The 20,836-nt window shown below is 38.0% G+C and overlaps 2 protein-coding genes across 3 annotated transcripts; both read right to left on the reverse strand.

Moving 5' to 3' along the window:
* Positions 1–798: 798 nt before the first annotated feature.
* Positions 799–6,843, reverse strand: LOC117450663 (uncharacterized). Its single transcript, XM_034088553.2, has 15 exons — positions 6,805–6,843; positions 6,486–6,609; positions 6,331–6,395; positions 6,090–6,233; positions 5,812–5,956; positions 5,477–5,643; positions 4,552–4,740; positions 4,256–4,400; positions 3,942–4,114; positions 3,618–3,764; positions 2,775–2,928; positions 2,543–2,688; positions 2,095–2,265; positions 1,677–1,715; positions 799–1,573 (listed from the first exon to the last, which is right to left on the reverse strand). Exons 2-15 carry the CDS (start codon positions 6,571–6,573, stop codon positions 1,148–1,150), a joined length of 2,199 nt encoding a protein of 732 aa, XP_033944444.1. The 5' UTR covers positions 6,574–6,609; positions 6,805–6,843; the 3' UTR covers positions 799–1,147.
* An 823-nt stretch (positions 6,844–7,666) lies between these two features.
* On the reverse strand, positions 7,667–20,179 carry stxbp2 (syntaxin binding protein 2). Of its 2 annotated transcripts, none has more exons than XM_034088562.1 (19): positions 20,091–20,179; positions 18,222–18,271; positions 18,058–18,139; positions 15,259–15,335; positions 15,089–15,164; positions 14,784–14,887; positions 14,309–14,457; positions 14,142–14,226; positions 13,079–13,209; positions 12,885–12,992; positions 12,304–12,361; positions 12,143–12,208; positions 11,636–11,716; positions 10,137–10,278; positions 9,890–9,996; positions 9,709–9,807; positions 9,534–9,619; positions 8,462–8,619; positions 7,667–8,370 (listed from the first exon to the last, which is right to left on the reverse strand). In XM_034088562.1, exons 1-19 carry the CDS (start codon positions 20,125–20,127, stop codon positions 8,291–8,293), a joined length of 1,776 nt encoding a protein of 591 aa, XP_033944453.1. In that variant the 5' UTR covers positions 20,128–20,179; the 3' UTR covers positions 7,667–8,290. The 2 variants fall into 2 exon arrangements, with proteins under 2 accessions (XP_033944453.1, XP_033944452.1); XM_034088561.1 differs by having other exon boundaries at positions 8,462–8,622.
* Between the last annotated feature and the right edge of the window lie 657 nt (positions 20,180–20,836).

Raw genomic sequence — 20,836 nt, forward strand, 5'->3', positions numbered from 1 at the left:
ATAAATGATATCACAGTAAAACTTAATTAACACAACTCAAAAACCATTCACAAGAGGAGCAGGCCAACACCCACATGTCCAGGTTGAGAAAGTTTCAGCATGAGTTAGAGGAAGCTCAGGAGCGTGCTGATATCACTGAGTCCCAGGTCAACAAGCTCAGAGTGAAGAGCGGGGATTCTGGGAAGGTCTCTTTTTCATTTTCTTTGTCATTTAATAAACATACATATATTTAATATATATATTTTTTGCATTCCAGTGTAAACTACACACACATGTTCAGTAACCAATAACCTCTGCAGATGAAAGGCAAGCCATATGGCTGACAATAATATATAGTCATAACTAGTTTTGTCATTCTGTAAACTGTTTCAGTACTGATTCTCTCTCTCTTTTACTTTCAGGGAAGTGACTATGCTGAATGAGTTAAGACTCTCAGCTGAAGCATTTGATCCATACAATAGGAGTCCCTGGGAATTTTCTTCTCTCAATCTTCAATACATATTAAATCAGTCACAAGTGTTGTTTTCTTTTTACTTCTTGTTTGTCATTTTCAACATGAGATATCCTACTTAGCACAGAAAACTCTAACAGGAAACTGTGTTAAACCCTGTGGGTCAAAACAAAGACCTCACTGACGACTTAGTGCTGATGCTGTTGTAGTTAATTTTACATGATTAAAAACTAGCTTTAGTTATGTAAAATGTCACAAATAGGCCAAAGACAGTTGTTTCACTAACCAAGTGCAAACATAAATTTAAATGTAGGTATATCTGTTTTTATTGAAGTTTTACAGAGCAATGGGTTTAATTCCAAACAACCTAACATCTCTCTCCTATGATAAGCTGCTCAAACAGTATTATCATTAAATGTATTAAAAGCATTATCATTGAAAAAACAAAGCAAAAACAACCCACTCAGACAACTGTGCTAGAAACAAGTAAACCATGTATATGTTTATGGAACATTGAACCAGCAAACAACAAAAATAAAATAAAAATGGCTAGACAAATAAGCTGTCCTTAAAAAATAAACTAAATAATGTTAATAAACTTAACACTACAGATTTTATAAACATTGTTCATTCGATTATTTTCCAAACCATTTAACAAATTCCTACACTATATCATTTACAAGGTGGCTGACCTGACTATTTTTTATTGCCACCAACCTGTCTATCTTTCTTGCCACCTCCCTTTCCCTGGTCTGCCTTTTCCCTCCCTTTCGCTGGCTCCCCTTTACATTTCTGTCCTCCTCGAGCCATTCCCTTCTGCAGCTGAGCTGTGTGAACCTTCTCAATCCGAGAGAAGCAGTTTTCATCTGGACTCAAGGGGCTGGCCATGCTCCTCTGTTCATGTGGGTTGGGAGATGAAGGCCTTGAGTAGGCTCTTCTGGGACTTGCATGGCATGAAGAGCAATGCTCGTACTGGACATCTTCTTTAGGGACAAGGTTTAAGTTGAAGGACAGGGATCTGCCAGGTGCTGGGCTCAGAGGGATCACAAGGTTGTCTCCAGGAGCTCTTAGAGTGAGGAAGACCTCTGGGAATGTGCATGGTTGGTCCATATTATTATGTACCTTTACCAGATGAGAGTCAAATAAGCATAGATGAAGGCATGCATCTTTTATTCAGACAATAATCTTAACAATAGGCTAAAAATCTACACAAGCTGTATCTTACCAACTCTGGTGTAAAGCTCATGGACACACTAACTGTCACCTGTAGGGGAAAAAATCATGTCATTCATTGTTTTGTATAAATTGGTACAGGAACTCTTATTTAAATGTATTAGTGGCCAACCACAATAACAGTTCAAATACTTTATAACTTGAAAGCAGCAAGATATCGAAGTATTTAACTAAACTGAAACAATTAACTGATGTAGGATACGGTCATTTATATCATTAAAAGTTTAACTGAAACAAGTTCGATTTCTTTACTTTCCAACGGTTTGGGAATCCATAGGATTGGTAAATGCATGTAAACTATTGACGTCAGCTCTGCTTATTACAAATCAAACATATTAATACATTTTTCTTCTCCGTGCAATAACTCCCAATAAAATCAAACACTGCCATAATCAAGGTTAATAATGTACCTGTCCTGGGGAATGTAGCTTCTTCTGATAAGCTGTCTCTTGGGTAAATGAAGCAGATTTAGGTAGGCATTCGGAAGACTCGTATTCTGCATGAGCCATTTGATGGGTGGGTTTAGAAAAACCCTTCCTTGATGTTGTTGTACTTTCAGCAACAATGATACGTGGTGAAGTCTAGCAGGAAAAAATAAAAGAATAATAATTAAAAGGCAGTTGAGCTGTCAATTATTCTGCTATAAACCCGCTGTGATGTATAAGGTAATAAGGGCCCTTATTGAGCAAATATTTCCATGTCAAATACCTTATATTTTTTCACTTCTCTTAATCACACCTTTTCTTTACAAAAATAAAGATAGTGCAAATACTGTATATTCCATATCAACATTACATTTAGCAATACCTGGAAATAATATGTTTGAGCCTTCAATAATGTAAATGTTGTGTAACTTACTGGTCCATCCTTCGGATTGCTACCATTGTCTTTTCTTCCAGAATTTCGACTTTTCTCTGACAGGGGAGGAAGTGCAACACGCTGATCGTCTAGCCGATAACTCTGACTGGAAGTAATGACTTCAAAGAAGTCACCCGCCTTTGCACCTGTTATGGAGAGACAGGAGTTATTTCAGAGACATTTCATAGAGCGTAAACACATGCTTAACCTTGCCCTGTGTGTTTTTCCTGACCTGAAGGGAGTCTATTTAAAGCTCTTCCATTGTGTGTGGGAGTGGCATGTGTGCTTCTGCTGGGCTCTAAAGAGCAACGCTGCTCTTCCATTCGCCCGCCTTGTGCATGACTCATCATTTTCAAGAACTGTTTCTGTTCAGATGGAGATGCCTCCTAAAAAACATTTAAAGAAAATCAATAAGTAGCAGAACAACTCAAACATCTTAGACAATAAAGATCGCAACTCAAAATGAGGATTAAAGGATAACAATCACCCCTTTTTATTTAAAAGTCTGAATATTCAGAATTTATATCATATTAAAGGTCCCCTATTTTACTGTTTTTCATGAATAAATGATAGGTCTCAGATATACAAAACATGTCTCTGAAGTGTTTGGCTCGAAATACCAAACAGATCATTGTAGCATCCCATAATCCCCTCTGTTTCAGCCCTGTTTCAAAAGTGCTGATTCTCTGTCTGTTACTTTAGATGAAAATAAGGAGCCACTCCCCACGCCCCTCTGACAGATATTTGGTGAAAAAGAACACAATGGTGCTCTCGGAGGAGATTCAGGTGATTGATAAGGGGGGGGGGGGGTTACCTTGGTTGGTTATTGGCTAATGGTTACACAACCCCAAAAATCGTTATGACATCATAAAGTGGCCAACATCTGATCAGCTAATTTTCAGACAGGTTTTTATGTAAATGGATCAGGACAAAAAGTGTTCATGTATAAAAGACATGAAAACGTGGATTTTGCATAATAGGTGACCTTTAATGTTTTGCTTAATATCCATATTTGATAGTAGCAGAGTGTAAGGGCAAAGCTTTCATCACTGTAATGGGCAACATGATGTCTCACCTTCTGATGTTCGAAACGGCTGAAGGACAAAGACCTTTTGAGAGTCAAATCAGATGTGCTTGAACTGGGATTATTTATTTTTTGAGTAGATGGGGTTCCGATATTTAGGAAGGGTGCAGAACATCTCTGTCCATCCATCCTTGAGCCCTGTGGGAGGAATATAGGATTCATCATGATAATGTTTGAGCAAAACACTTGGAAGCGCTGTTGAACATATTCTACATGTGCAAAAAAAAACGCGTCAAGACTTTGTAGAACAACATTTAAAAAAATGCCAAAACATTTACACAATGGGCTTTACAACATATTATGTATGGGGCAAACCTGGGCTTTGGAGACCATGTAGCACAAGTGGCTGGCATCCCTCTCTGAAGCAGTTGATGTTGAGGTGGTACCTCCATTCTGTATCCCTAAAGAAGGAAGAGATGCTCGCTGGTCATCAAGCCGTCGGCCCTGAGAGTTGGACAGCAGGCTGAAGAGATTTTCCAAATTTGGACCTGGGATTAAAAAACAAGAGATATTAGCTGTACATTCAAATAGGTAAACAAGAGTTTAACATGTAAGAGCAATGAAACTATATTATTATAAAATTAAATGCAAGAATAAAAACAGCAAGACAAACATGTTTGTGCTCAAACCTTTTGGAACAGTGCTCTGACTGGCATTTATATCGGGTGTGGACTTGGGAGTAGCATTTAAGACACATCGCTGTTCATCCATTCGCCCACGTTGGGAATTACCCATCAAGGAACAAAGATAGTTCTGTTCACATGGAGTCAAGGCCTAGATGGGTGAAAGGTTAACAGAAAGGATGTATGTCAATAAATAAATAAATCTGGAAAATAAATTAGATGCAAAAACAAATGGTCAACATTGATCTCATTGTTTCAATATAATGTAATTTACTTTTGAAGTTACAAATGATCACACTGACTTGAGCCTGTAGCTGTTTTTGAGATGCTTTTACTTTATTCTTTTGTTGTTCTATTTCTGAGCCGGGGCTGAATGAGGCTGAACGTGTAGGGCCTGAACCAGTCCCCAATGTGTTCTTATTCGTTGAACACCTGGTCTCCGTGGGCGGGATTTTTGGTAGTGAGCACCTTTGCTCATCCATTCTGGAACCCTGAAAATGTACAAGAGTAAGATTTCTCAGCATTTTGGATCAGGAGGCACACTTATTTGACAACAAAAGGTAGAACAACAGCTTTCTGTAAGAATGTGATTTTAACTTATCTGTGAAAGCCACGCATACAAATTAGATATTTCAGCTTTCAACATGCTTTTGAAACATATTACTGTACATTCAAACATCTCTGTAATGGCTGCTACAATAAATCACATTTCAGTTATTTGTTTTTTCCCCATTAAGGTTTCATATTTGCAACATCTAAAGCAGTGGCGGTCCTAGACCAATTTTACTGGGGGGGGCCAGGCTGGGGCCAGTTATTTCATGAGAGGGGCACAATAAAAGCGGGTTAAAAAGACAAAGACAGTATAAAGTAATGGTGTGAAATAAACATAAAATACAGTAATTGGCATTTGTTTTTGTAAAGGTATTTGTTTTAGTAAATGTAAGTTACAGTCCTTTGTTTCAGTATATTTTTTCATTTAGAGTATTTGTTTTAGTAACTTTAAGTGACAATTTAATAAAAAAACATAAACAGTATTTGCTTTTATAAGGTAATTAACAGTGTATTCTCCAGTGTGCATCCGGATCTCTGAATTGATTTAGTTCCAATAAACACTGGCCCCTGTTGGTCCCCCCCTGGAACCGCCCCTGATCTAAAGTATTTTAGTATGTTGATCTATTGCTATAAAGAATTTAAAATATTTTTCATTTAAATAAGAAAACTACTTGCCTGAACTTTAGAGACCATGAAACACAAGTAGCTTGAGTCTCCCCCTGCAGTAGATGGGGCCTCTATGTTTTGTAATCCTGGTAAAGATGGAAGAGACACAGGCTGATCGTCGAGTTGTCGGCTTTGAGTGTTGGCCAAGAGGCTTAACAACATTTCAGGATCCGCACCTAACACGATTAAATGTGAAAATGTTATGCAACTCTATAGACAATCAACTTTGAAAAATGAAAACACAACTTGTCAGATTTGTCGGTAAGAAGAAGTTTCCAGAATAAGAATGCATTTCTAGATGTGTTTAAAGAGACTTTATGGATACAGCCAGTTGTTTGACATACTTGCAGCAGGCTGTTGGACTCTGTGTTTCGGTGTGCATGGTGCACTCTTGCTGGGATCAAAGGAACAGCTTTGGTCGTCCATGCGTCCACGCTGGGCACCGCTGATCATATTGATGAACTTCTGCTGTTCATCAGGTGTTTGTTCCTATTGGACAAAAATGTGAGATTAAGATTTGACCAAATGAGGAACTCACAACATTTAATAATGCAAACCATAGTCAAAATTGTCATTAGAAGAAACATGCATTCATTTAAGTAACCAGAAAGATAGAACAAACCTTTATAGAAGCGCTGCGTTCACGCTGACAGTTAACTTGTAATTGGTTGTCTGGTGTGAACAGAATCTTCCTGTTTAGATTTGGAGTGCTCTCTGTCAAAGAAATCTGAGGTGCAGAGCCATGGTGGTTATTATTAATAGGTGCCTGAAAAAAAAGGTAATATTTGGCGTAGTTCAGTTTTTGGATCTATCAAAACACATATGCAGGTGTATGTACCAAGCCCTCTAAACTGGTTGTCTACCTGAAGGTGAAACCCTGGCAATGACATTCCGAGTTCAACAAGGTGTTGTCCCCCAAAGTGTGATTCTGTTTGGGAGCAGATGTGAAACAATCAACAATCAACAATCAATCTTCAAATAACATCATGTAAAATGCAGTAGTCTTTGCTGTCCAAACCTGGAGCTGTAGTTTTGACTGGTTCCGTTTTAAGAGGACTCAAGGAGCAACGCTGTTCATCCATTCGTCCACGCTGAGAGTAACTCATTATGTTGTTGATCTGCCCATATTCTCCGGCTTCCTGCTGAACATCAGCCACTTGAATCTTAGATGTAATATCAGAATATTATCTACAACAACATAATAAGCTTTCAACAGATTCTAAAAAGATTACTTGGAAATATCAGTCAAAAATATAAAGCTAACAAAAAAGCACTGACAGCAAAATGGACACAAACTTCAAAGCACGGGAATGAATGATAGGCTGTAAAGGTCTTACCAGCACATTGTTTGTAGCTTCTGATTTCGAGTCCACTCCAGCAGCTGCCATCATGAACAATAAACCGAAAAAGAGAAAGTGTCTACTGAAAACTCAATCAAATGTTTAACAGAACAGCAAGTTAGACAAACGTACTTGCTGTAAGTGAAAGAGAACCTATTCAATCCGACTATGTGCAATGGAAAATGTTTAACCTGATGCACCTCCAGATATGTACTGAATAAAGCTTGGTTGCTGCTTTTAAACAGAGTTAAGTCCTAAGTATTAACCCATTGCCATTAAAACCCAAGCCAGTGCTCCGGTTGTGTAATCCCAGATGAAAACATAATCCTCGACATGGAGAGACATGATCTTTTCAACTGTTGGTTTACATATTCCTGCTTCCAATCTAACCATGTACTTTGAGTTCATATTTTCATTTTGAAGGCCAAACATTGTCGGTATATATAGCAAGAACAATATGCCCATGTTGTGATATTAAGAAAACAGTCGCAACTATCGTTAGATATCAATCTAATCTTGATATATACAATTGTTCTTAAGAAAAGTACATGTCAAAACACTGATTGGTCAAAGCTTAACTCATTTAAAGTCAAAGGGGGGATAAGATGTTTTCAGCCTACATTGATCACACATTACATAAATATTCACACACAACAAATTAAAGTATATCATCTTAAAAGTAAGGATATTAAGAGAGCATGTGTACATGTGGTTGAATGAGCTATTAAAGTTAAAAGATCTCCACAATGATTTCCTGATTTTGGGATAAGAACGTTGATAAAATGGAGCATTAGTTGATCAAATATTTGAAACAAATGTTATGCAGATTAAAATGATTCTAGATGTCTTCACAAGACAATTTAAAGTTGATATCATGTTTATTGTATTACTCATTTTTCAACAATAAAAGAAACACAGCCATCACACTTGCTCCCAGCAATATATTAAAGAATATGGTAAACATTCAAGCCTTCATAAAACAGCAGTGGAGATATTACATTCTGAGATTAATTGACCACAAACGGGGGAAAAAGGCACTTCACACTGAATATACGATACATACTTCAGACTTATAGTCAAGTCAAAATATATTGATTGATTTTTGGTGTGAGATGGTCAGGTTTTGTGGGAGTGCTGCAATTTTTTTACACAAATTAGGGAAATCATATATTGTAGTAACAAAAATAAGAATTTGAATCACAACAGTTAAATAATCTAAATATTAATTCTATCTAGTTAAATATTTTATATAATTTTAATCACAGTAGCATACGGAACCCCATTTACAACAAACTAATACAAATAGTTTTCTAAAACAAAACAAAGAATCACAAATGTTTCCATTCATGGCTACAGCTAAGATTCCTCCCCATGCTTCACTTCAGACGTGGAAGATGCTACGACAGAATGCAAGTAACCAGCCTCTCAAATGCAGGACTAAACCCTTATTCCAGTGTATAAACACCCGTTTCAGGTGAACTATCTAACTATCAGGATTAGGAACTTGGTCCAGACTCTTCAGGTCATCGAGGAAGCTTGTTGGAGTCAGGATGTGAGAAGACCCTGTCAAGGAGAAAGTGATATTAATACTAAAAAGGCTCAACCTTGAATTGTTGGGATACAGAATTGTGGCCTTTTCAATATCGATTCTCACCAATTAGCACTTCCCATTTCCCATCAGTGACTCGAGTGACTTCATAGGCGGAGCGCATCTCCGATTGAGACACTCCACCGATCACAAATATAATCAGCCGAGGGCCAGTGCGATATTCTGTCGGAGATTTATTTTTGTGCCAGTGTCCAAAACGTGCACTGCTGTAAAAGAATCAAACATGTCATTTTTATTAAAGGTAGGGCTTGTTTGTAAATGTCAATTATATTACACTGTAATCAATCAATAATCCAATTATAGAAACTACTAATAGCATTATATCATTAAAAAATGTATGGAAAAATCCTATAAATCAATTGAACAGAGTCAGAGCGCCCAACTTTTCTCAGTCTAGAAGCAAATGTCTCCGTCACAAACAGAGAAGGGCTTTACACACTATCTCTGTTAATGTGTGTCATTATGTAACCTCTTTACCAACTGCTATGTCCGGTTCTGTATTGCCAGCCCAAAATAGCCCTTCAAGAGTACATACTACTGTTAATATTAATGACTACTCTATTAATTCTGCACTTTGCTAGAAAGGAAGGACACGAGCACGGTGCATTATAGAGATTATGAGTGAACCCAGGTCCATTAGAGTGGTTTGTATAAGCACCATCACCATGACAGGCATTCCCCGGCGGATTAGAGAGTAGGCTAAGCACAACTTGATTCATTTCATCTTTTCAGCTGCCTATGACACAAGCCTGACTCCAACTCAGTTACAGGGATAAAAGCTTTTATTTGACAAAATTATTCTGTCTATCCCAGTTAATATGTTTGCTTATACAAAAACTAAAACACAAAAATACTACATTTTCCTTGGAATACAAAGAAATTCAATATGACTGATTTATAAAACTGTAATTAAGTAACAGGCGCTGTACAATAGCTGCCCACTGCTCCTAGTACTAGGATGGGTAAAAAGCAGAGAAAAATGTTCACCTTGTGTTCTGTACATGAACATGTGTGACCAATAAAGAGGGTTTCAACCTCCGATTCTCCAAGTTACTTCATATTTGAGGATATTTTTGATGATAATATATTTAGATATTTATCTTCTGTTTCCACCCACCTGACTGCAGTCTGAGTTGTGTTGATGGGAGCTGGGTCAGAGAGGAAGGGCCACTGCTTTCGGTCCAGTTTGTCGTCTATGGCATTCTGCAATCGAGAAACACAGATAGAGTAAAACGCAGAGAAAAGCTGTGTCAGCAACATCAGGAATCTAATGGCTTTGGCTTTACTACTACCTCCATGACGTCTTTCATGATGGGTGTCCATCTAGAGAGCTGGTACGTGCTCTCCGTGCGCTCTTTCCGATCTGGCAGCGTGTTCCCTGCATTGCGGCCCTAACAGACAATACGAGGTATATAACAAAAACTGAGGAAAAATGATGTTTGAGAATATAACCAAACTAATGAAGAAATTCACCCCAGCTATCAGGTTACAGCCCAGGTTCTGCAGGTTGGTGATGATGTTGCTGTCGGCCTGTATGTTTGCGTGCTGGATGAGCTTGGTAAGGTTCTCCTCCCCAATGCCTATATCGATAAAAAAAGATAAAACAGTGAAGGCAATGATAACACTCAATTGTCTGCTTTACACTTATTATCAAAGCTTCTAATTAATGGTTAAAAATGTTGAATTAGTCCAAAAAGAAAAGATTTGGACAAGGACGCACCTTTTTTCTTGTGGAATATGTAGAGCAGTATGATGCGGATTTTGTCATAGACCTCAATTTCATTGTTGAGGAGCACAGGAACAATGCTCTTCATGGCATCCTTAAGAGGTTCCCCTTCTGCATTTGCTCCCATTGCCAAGTCCTGTGAATAACAACATGGTGGTTGACCATTAACTTTAACTGGCATCTCAATTAACTTTAATCAGCTGACACACGACTCACAGGGCAGCTGACACAGGAGGATGACCTGCCTTTTAAACTTTACTTACCTCACAAGTTCTGTATAGTCTTACAAGTTGGTACATATGCTGTAAACTGCTCTACAATAGTCTCATAATGAATTTTTAAATAGTCACTGAACAGAAGAAAATTGAATCTGACTCTTTCCTAGAATGGGCGTTATTACTCACTTTTAACTCTGGGATATCCCTTTAATGACCTACGTAAAAACTCTTGTCAAGCTCCATGGTGAATTGTGACACAGCCTAAAAGGTCAATCAACACTTTTTGTGAGCAAATTAAACTAGAGAGTGGCTACAAGAGCACATAAAAATACATCACATCATTTAGTTCATAACGTTACACACATACATATGTATTGCCCAAACAATGTACAGCACTAAAACAAACAACAGCTGACAGAGAGCCATTGCCGTTTGGATCCCACCTTCAATCTTTGAGCCAAGACATGCCTTTTGGATTAATGAGGCAGCTTTCAGACATGCTGTCAATCCATTAGTGTAGTGATAGACTTATTTAAAAAGGCTCCATAAACACTTGCATTTCTAAATGCTACAACCATGCGCAGATTGACATTGTGGGGCAGAGTACCCCCCCCCTCAGGGCGACAAAGCATGTGTGGCTCATAAAAACAACACACAGGAGCTTGCTGATGGTCTGAACCTGGGCCTTATCCCAGTCTCATGTTGATGAAAGGATTTCCACATTGCCAAGCAGTACATATATCACGTGTCATTAAAGGCCTTTCCACTCAGTAATGACTTCCTTTGCATTTCTGTTGATATATGGATGTCCATTCCAGAGCTTCCTATGTGATTGTATGATTCTCTTACAAAATGTAAGATCAGTGAAGCTATAAATAAATATGCCACCCTGTAGAGGTCACTTATCATGCTTAGGGGGTGAGACAGTCATTCTGAAATGAACTGACTGAAAGGATGTTTATCCAACAAAGCATGAACAGGCAAATTTCAAGAATACAGACTAAAAAGGTAATCTATGGGTGCTTTTATCTTCAGGGATCAAGGGAGACTCATCATGTTTCTATTTATACCTCCGACTTTGTACAGGACGGAAGTGTAACTTCACCCTATGTATTGCCATACTAATGTGGATTAAAATGAACTGGACCTCCAGTGTAAGTGAAGAAAATACATCAATGTGAGTATTTGTATGGCCTAATAGCTCAGAGTCTATATGTCGATTAAACCTTCCAAAAGATAATGAATTTCACTTTCACACTCGACAAGAGTACCAACCTGTTCCACTTCACAAAGCTTATCGATAGACGCCTTGAATTTCTTCATACAAGCCTCGGCAAGGTGCAAGTGAGTAGAGTACTGTGAAGGAAAATAAGTAAGGATTATTTATTCATGAATGAATTTGAGGTTAAAACCAAATCATGTGATTCACAAAACCAATAAAACACTTCTAAGCTACGGCAAGACTGGCAACTCAGATATGAAATAGAAAATGTTTGGAGCAATTTGAGGACTAATGTTGTGATGGACAGTCAATGTAAAGTCCAATTAACTACAAGTGTTAATAATTTAGTTGTAAATAAAGATTTGTTCAAACAAGCTTTTAAATATACTGTCAGCAGTGGTCGTAATATGTTCAAAATAGTGATTGAGGAAGAAAATAACTCAATGATATGTATATTCCTAAAATAATTTTTCTTCGAGTGTACCTGCTTTACAATAGAAAAATAGATATCAGACAATAATACTCATCGTGAGGGGCTGGTTTATCTTTGTCACACTCACCATGCTCAGCTCCTTTTGGTACTGTGGCATCTTCTTTAACATTTGAGAGAGATCTTTTATGTTGGACTGAAATAGAAAAAATGTAAACAAAATTCATTATAACATAACAGATATGTCATATTATGAACATCCGTCATGAGAGTACAGCCAGCAACACTCACATTGTCAGTGCACATTCTCTTGCTCTCACAAAAGGAGCGAAGAAGCTCTGTCACTTTCCTGCAACAAAGGGTTTTGAGAATGATGAGTCACCTTATGCAGAAATACATGTTATTATTACGTAACAATATTACTAAGAAGCCAAAGTGTAACTCAGTTTTATGTTATATTTAAAAACATTACAGTCCTAAGTAACTATAATTATACAGTTACTAGTACTTATCATAAATCCTCAAAATTACTGCACTTACTTTTGTGTTTTGACATATTATAAACATCAATTTAAAAAGGGAAAATGTAAGGCTTAATTATGCCACAAAATAGTGTTTATTTTATTACTGCACACAAAAAGGGATTTAATGAATATGATTAAATAACTATTTTCATTACTCTTAACCAAATACTTGTTTAATGGCAAAAGTATGATATTGAATTGCTAATTCTTCGAGTGCATACAAAGCAAAGTGTGTGTTTTTAAGTTAACATAGAAACAAGAAAAAAACAATGGCCAGAAATTCTTAGGAAAGGTTACATTTAAACTAAATTGTGTGAAGATATTGTCATCTAGTCGTGACAGACTTACTTAGTGACGTCAGCAATGTGCATGTGTCTGAGCTGGATCCAGAGCTCATCATCTTCGTCCAATAACACTTCTCTGTTATTTGAATCCCCAATGCCAGTTGTCTGATAACTACAAAAATGTAAAAAAGGAAAACAGAATTGAATTTGGAGAAATTGAATGTGATGAGTACAATATAGAAAACGATGTTCACTCACCTGTAGATGTCCTGTTTGATGTCTAGCAAGTCATACGCCATTGCCTGGAAGGTCAACTCATGTAGAATGGGTGAGATGGGATCAAACCCACGATCGACAATCAGAAGCTGGGACCGAGCCTTGTCTGCACCCTAAAAACCATAAATATATGTTCTTACACAGACCAAATATAAAAATGACTTCATAGATGCATTTTTACTTAGTCAACTGTACCCCTTGTTATCATTTTGTAAGTCTGTCAAGCAGTGAAAGTCTTATACGCTTTTATAAATAGATATCACAGTATGATGCAGGATGAGGAAGCATTTCAGGAAACTAGTCAAGTACAGAAAAGATAAAGAGTAAGACAGCACAACATGGAGGCATTTCAGATGTATGCAGAGAAGAGGAGAACAATAATACATGCCTGTTAAGACCCATCTCAGGAGCAAGGAAATGTCAGCTAAGAAAGACAGAAAAGAAGAGAAGTCCAGCAAAGCATGAGAAAAATAATCAATGGGAAATAAAAAAGTCAGAAACCACAGAACGTCCACAACATGTGACCGAGAAGAGCAGAAGAATCCCAACAGAAATGTATTCTCTAACAGGGAAACATTTATTTTGCAGAAAAAAGCGGTATGCAAATTAAGAATACAATCAAATCAAAACAGTCGGGGTCCCTACTGCTTAAGGCCAGACATATTAAAGACTTGCTAAAGCCAAACAGAAATACATTTATGATCAATTTTCAAACAGGTTGACACTCCAGATCTGCTTGATGAAGCTTTTGATTTGAATCAATGTTACCGGATGTTTTTTTATATCACAAGTTCATTTTGAATTGTCTTTAAAGACTTTAAAAGTTACCTGCAGGAACCCTGACAGTAGACATCACCCTGACATCATTGTTGTGCACTATTTTTTGTTTTTTTATTTGTATTTTACAATATATGTTGCATTTTTGGAGGAGCTCGGGTCATACGAATGTCATTGCCATTTCTACAGTGTAGCTTATGTGAATTATGACAATAAAACTTTTGAATTGGAATTGAATTTGAATTTGGTGCTCTAAGTACTTCCTAACCTCTCCCATGCTTGGGTTGTCTGCTTTGTGAGCAGTAAGGCGCTGGTAGACCTCTTCAGCCAGTCTAGCATTCTCCTCCGGTCCCCTAAGAGAGAAAAGTATAAAACTGAATGAACAAACTCAGAGGAAAACTAATTTCACTCTACTTTTATGCAGGGCTTCCATACTTGCGGTAACGGATTGCAGGGTACTCCTTGAGTGTGTCACACAGGGTTGCAATCTGCTCCGCCAGAATTTCCATCATTTTCCCTTTGTCTTCATTTGGCTTAGAACTATAGAAGGAGAACATGGAGGACGGATCATCCAGAGAGAAAACCTGCCGGGGCGAGAGGGCATGAGGTTTGCCTAAATGTAACCATAACTGCATTATTCATATTTTTACATTAACATTGAAAAATTACTTTGTGTATTGTGAAAGGTGTCATTCATTGTAAATCACGGAGAGCTCTAGGGAAGCATTTTAGTGTGGACTCTTTCATTAACAGCCTCAGTAGGCAGCAGTTAAAGTGAAAAAATGTCTGATAAACCTAAGCCGGCTGCACAGCACCAAACATCACACCAAAACATAGCTAAAACAAAACTGGATAAGGACAGTGTGGATAAAATAACCAGGTTTGTTAAAGTAAAAACGGAGAATCTCACCTGAGACTCATACGGCAGGAAAGCAACATTAATCTCTTTTAAAGTCTTGACGATTTTGGAAACTCTGGATCTCCCAATCTCAGCAAAGAGACCATCCGGACAAGCTATGCAAGCAAACATAGGTCAATTAGAAATGGCAATAGCTTTTTTCGTAATACATTTTTTTTTACATTCATACATAAAATGTTTTAATGTTTGCAGCGTACATTTAAGAAAAGCTGTTTCCTATGTTTGTATACCATTTCATTTAAATGCAAATATGCAGAGTACACTGACTGTATACACACACAAACAGATTATCTTACTATCAGTGAAGAAGATGTGTGCTGCTTTGTAAGTTAAGGCAGCATCTTTGAAGTCGTTAATGAGAGCACGGACTGACTGTAATTGAAACAAATTAGTAGAAATGTTTTGGAAATCCAGTGACGACAGAACATTGCAGATTGATCTCCGAGATAAAAACTCCACAGCTTACCTTCTCCACGGGTGAAATCAAGTAAATAGCCTCGAGACTAGAGATGGGCTCCCTTCGTTTATTGATGTCCTCCACAACTGAAAAGGAGAAAGCAGAGAACTTCAGTCTCAACAAGCTGCCATAGACACTGTTGCTCCTTTAAAAACCAGGCAACCTAAAACTAAATCTGAGCCTTGGTTAAATGACACGACTCGGGCTGTCCGACAGGATTGCCGTAGAGCTGAGCGTAAATGGAAAAAGGACAAACTGCAAGTTTCATTTGAAATGTTGAGGGAGTGTTGGCGTTTCTATCAGATCACTGTGAAGGAGGCAAAAAGCAAACTTTTATCTGACATCTTTCTGTCAAATCGTCATAAGCCACGCGTTCTGTTCCAGACTATTGATTTGGTCCTTAATGCCCCCCAGAATAGCTCTATGGAGACCTCTACCGCGGTCTGTGAAGATTTTCTTCACTTTTTCATTAATAAGGTAAACTCCACTAGAGCTCAAATCTCTGCTCCTGCAATTGACCCCTCAGTTCCTGCACCGTGCTCTGCTGTCTTTAATCAGTTTGAGCATGTAGCTCTGTCTTTTGTACAGGAGATTGTCTCCAAGTTAAAGCCCTCTGGTTCTCCAAATGACCCTGTCGCGCCTCGACTTTTTAAAGAGGTTTTCCCCACTGTTGGACCATCTGTGCTGGCAGTTTTAAACAGCAGCCTGCTCTCAGGGAAGGTCCCCGAAAACCTGAAGCATGCAGTAGTGCAACCTCGTATTAAAAAACCCAGCCTGGATCCCACAGTTCTGGCTAATTTTAGGCCCATTTCCAAAATGCCTTTTATGTCAAAGATCCTGGAGAAGATTGTCTACAGTCAAATTATGTTTTTTCTGGAAGAGAACAACATACTGGAGGTTTTCCAATCCGGTTTTAAAACTATGCACAGCACTGAAACAGCGCTTTTAAGAGTCTTTAATGACATCCTTTTATCTACTGACTCTGGGGACTGCGTTGTGCTCCTACTTATTGACTTAACTGCTGCTTTCGATACAGTCGACCATGACATCCTGATCTCTCGCTTGGAGAAGTGGATGGGTGGTCATATGGTTCAGGTCATATCTGAAGGACAGAACTTTCTCTGTCAGCCTTGGTGACTCCGAGTCATCCTCTGCTCCACTCCTGTATGGGGTCCCACAGGGCTCAGTATTAGGGCCCCTGCTATTCTCCCTCTATTTTCTCCCTCTTGGGTCCATATTTAGAAAGCACGGCATCGCATTCCACTGCTATGCTGATGTCCCACTAAAAAAGAAGGAGGGTTATTATATAATTAGCCCACTGCTAAAGTGTCTAGAGAACACAAAGGCCTGGATGGCATGCAATTTCCTAAAACTAAATGAAGGAAAAACAGAAGTAATGGTTTTTGGTAGCACCACTGGCACCACTTCTGTATACCTGGGTTCCCTGGCTCAGTACAGCAAGACCACCATTACGAACCTTGGCATTAAAATGGGCCGTGAACTAAAACAAATATTTATTTGTTGTTCTTTTCTTTTCACTATCTTTGTAAAGCGACTTTGAGCACCTGTAAAAGTGCTAACAAAATCAATCTATTATTATATTAATGGACCGTGAACTAAAACTTGAGTCGGATTAAATCTGTGGTAAAAACAAGCTTTTATCACCTGAGGCAGCTAGCCAAAGTAAAACCTTTTCTCTCCAGACAGCAGTTTGAGACAGTAATCCACGCCTTTGTCACCACTCGGCTGGATTACTGTAACTCTCTCTACATGGGGGTCAGTGGGTCCTCCCTCGCTCGTCTGCAGCAGGTGCAAAATGCCGCAGCAAGGCTTTTAACTGACACACGGAAATATGACCACATTTCCCCCATTTTGGCTTCGCTCCACTGGCTGCCAATACATTTTAGGATTCATTTCAAAATCCTTTTAAATCCCTAAATGGCATGACCCCACCATATCTTTCTGAGCTGTTACACCCTTTCACGCCCAACCGCCCTCTCAGGTCAGCGGATCAACTGCTCCTGAATGTGCCCAGAACCAAGTCAAAGCTCAGAGGGGGCCGTTGCTTCTCTGTAGCGGCTCCCACACTGTGGAATGATCTGCCCCTGCACATCAGACCGGCTGCCACACTGCCTGCTTTTAAATCGCTTCTTAAAACCCACCTCTTTCCCTTAGCATATTAACATCTTTTAGAGAGTTGCTTTTAAATTGTCTATTGTTTTTACTTGTTTTATGGTGTGTGAGCTGAGTTACTTTTTGTATGTTTTGTTTTGTTTATTTGCCTGTACAGCACTTTGGTCTGGAGGTTTAAAGTGCTCTATAAATAAAGCTGTATTGTAACAATCTGACTTTATCAATATGCAACGGCAAAAAACCCATGATCATTATAATGTATAATGAAATATAAATGCCAAAATGTAAAATCTGCCAGATGAAAACCAGTGTGTGTGGAACTCTGAGAAGGGCGTAACATACTGTTTATCTTGCATATCATTTCTTTTTTCATAAGGATGGTGAAAACATGTGCAAATATAGAATTACCTTTATTGAGATTATGTAAATAAAATGGTTTTGTATGGACTGCATCTTTTTCATTTTGATCAAATCAATCAACATATAAGGTTCAGCTTTGTGAAAGTAGACAGGACACCTGTAAATATTCCTCGATTGCTGATTCCAATTTGATGAGGCTTGCAAAACTTAAACATCACTTAAAAAGTGAACTGATATCTGTATGTTTTTAGTTTGAGCGTTCATGTATGCAATTTATTAAAAGGATGCATGAACATTAGTTATCTGCATACTTACTGGTAACCCCCTCTGCCAGAATGTCAGACATCTTGCAGCAAGAGGACAGAATTCGCATGCTCATGTGATCCACTATAAGAACCTGAAGTGAGAGATATACAGGGGTTATAAATTCAGTTTGACAAAATCAGGGGACTTTTTCATTCTTATTGGAAAATTGTTACCTTCCATTCTCCATCCTTTTTCACACTTTTGATAACCCCATTGAGGATTTCTGTAGAAGAGAAGAAATGCATTTATATATGATTACAAAGTATCAATAATTTCTTGCCCCACATAAAAATGTTAGGTAAAACAGATAAGTGTATGAAATGTATCAATGACTCCAATACGACAATACCATGCAATGCTGTTTGTAGATTTGATATTACATTTTATGAGGATCAGATTATAAAAAAGGTATAAAAGCTGTGACAGGAGGTGGAACACCTTGCGGAAAATGCCGGAAAATAAAACACCAGCCTTCAGGGTAAAAGAGAAGAGGCACTATTCCACATAACTAAATTCTATTTAGTTTGGCAATTGTTTTGGCCATCATCACATCACCAGGATCGGGCAAGCTTACTTCTTCAGCTTAACTGTTCTCGTCTTAATAGTGCACACAAGGACGACAGTGTGTGAAGTGGCACAAAAATGAAGAACTACCTCAATGTGATAACATGTCATTTCTCAACTTCCTTAATATTAACAAAGCAGTGACTCCCTAATGCAGGATGGACTCGACAAGAAAACCAAGCCACATGTGGTCTTAAGGTACTTCCTCTCAACAATTGTTACTAAAGCTCACATTTTTTGATGGTACAAACATACATTCAGAAACTTAACAATGTCTACTAGGACCCAGCGATGACAAACTTCCTTTCTTGCCATGCCCAATCTATTTCTACACAAGGAACTGGAAAAGATGACAACTTTTAGCCGGGGCTTTTCCAGCTTAAAGAAGACAGCCTTTAAGCCATATCAGTTTTTTATCTTCGCCTGTGTATTTGTTAATTTAAAAAAATTTAGCTAAATATCTGCCTCCACAATTGCCCTGATGCGAATCTCGCCTAAAACACAATGCATACCAAAACTTAAATAAATTAGTCATCAGGCCTAGTTAAAAAATAAATCATTTTTTGTCTGATCTCTGAATCCCTGGCAAGGTGTGGATTATATATTGCCTATAAACACATGAAGATTTTATGAGTTCTGAATGACGGGTGTTTTCACATTATTTGACATGGGAAAAAAGGTTGTGCCAATGTTGTAAAGAAATGTATAAGCTACATTTAGATGATATATTAAGAACAACTGTATCACTTCATTAACATACTGAAATTGTTATTTAAACGTATAAGGGTAAATAACCATAACGCTATAGTGTTTGTAGATATTTCTGAATACACAATGTATTATTAATTAACTTTTTTATATTGACGTTGCACACCTAGGCAAATTCCCCGTAGGCCTATGTGTTAAACTACTTGGCAATAAACCTGTGTCTGATTCAAACAATAGCTATTTGTTCATGTTATCAAGACACCTGACCTGATGATTCAATGTTGAAATACAAGTTACTCTAAAACTTAATTGATGTATAATGTCAGAACATAATAGTTAATTTATTCCATCACAAGTTAAGTTAACCGACTTCCCTTTAGATTAGCTAGCTTGCGTTAGCCTACAACTTTGACTGTCACAACATTTCCAGTCACTGACGCCACGACTATTTCTCTTTTTACATCCGTCAAACATCACAATAACAACCATTTCTCCTCAGCAAAGACTGTTACAAACACATACAGAACAACAATATCAATTTATCACAATAACTTGGTAAGTGATGTCATCAACCAAAGTAAGGTGCGCAATTCATTGGGACAGGAACAGGAAGAAACCCTTTGGTGGCCATCGTCTCCAGCAGTGTTTTGAGCTAAAAGCTGAGCGTTAGTTTATCGAGCTCATAGGTGACGTTTAACTTAACTTTCTACGTATTTTAGTTTTAATAAACTTCTTACAGCAGATAGGGATAACATGAATGTGTAACTTACTTTCTCCTACTACCGCTTTCAGCCCACTCGGTGCCATCTTGACAGCAGTCGTCTGCTGCTGGTCGGTCGGTCACTTCCTTGTTGTTATATATCGGATCTAGCACACAGCTTTTGACAGCGAAATATTGCCCCCTTTTGTCTGATTCGACTATTGCATGGTCAAATCTCATCCACTATTCACAATTGTATATTGTAACCCTACTATGGTTGTGACCTTATGTTTGGAAAAAGCACCATGTCCTAATTCTAATTTAGCCGGCGCCTTTTCCTAAAGATTTTCTGTCCAACTACTATGTTTTCTTAGAGGTGGATTAACCCCATACATAGAACCCGTAGGCCTATTCATCACTTAGACTATCATAACATAACATACTATAGTACAGCCATTAAAAGAAACAGCTGAAAGAAAGAAATACACACTTTCTTGCCTTGCCTGCCTAAGACTCATCATGACCTATATGGTTGAACACATCCAAAACAATACCACCCTACATTTGGGAGTTCAAAGTAGCTGTCATTTTCAGCTGGATACACCGTTTTTTAAATGATTAAAGAAAATGTTTTCTAAAGTAGGAAAGAAAAAGTGTTTCCAGATCAAGCATTGCCAAGCAACTGCTGGCTTTTGTAATCAATTCAGGTTTTAATTGAATCTCAACACATGTATGTATGTGTGTGCTGTAGCAGGAGGTACAATACTCTACACTTCAACCTGAGGTTAAGGATGTGGCAATAGGCGAATCAAAACG

Source organism: Pseudochaenichthys georgianus, chromosome 8 (genome assembly GCF_902827115.2).
Source record: "Pseudochaenichthys georgianus chromosome 8, fPseGeo1.2, whole genome shotgun sequence".
In the NCBI taxonomy this organism is placed as follows: Eukaryota; Metazoa; Chordata; class Actinopteri; order Perciformes; family Channichthyidae; genus Pseudochaenichthys; species Pseudochaenichthys georgianus.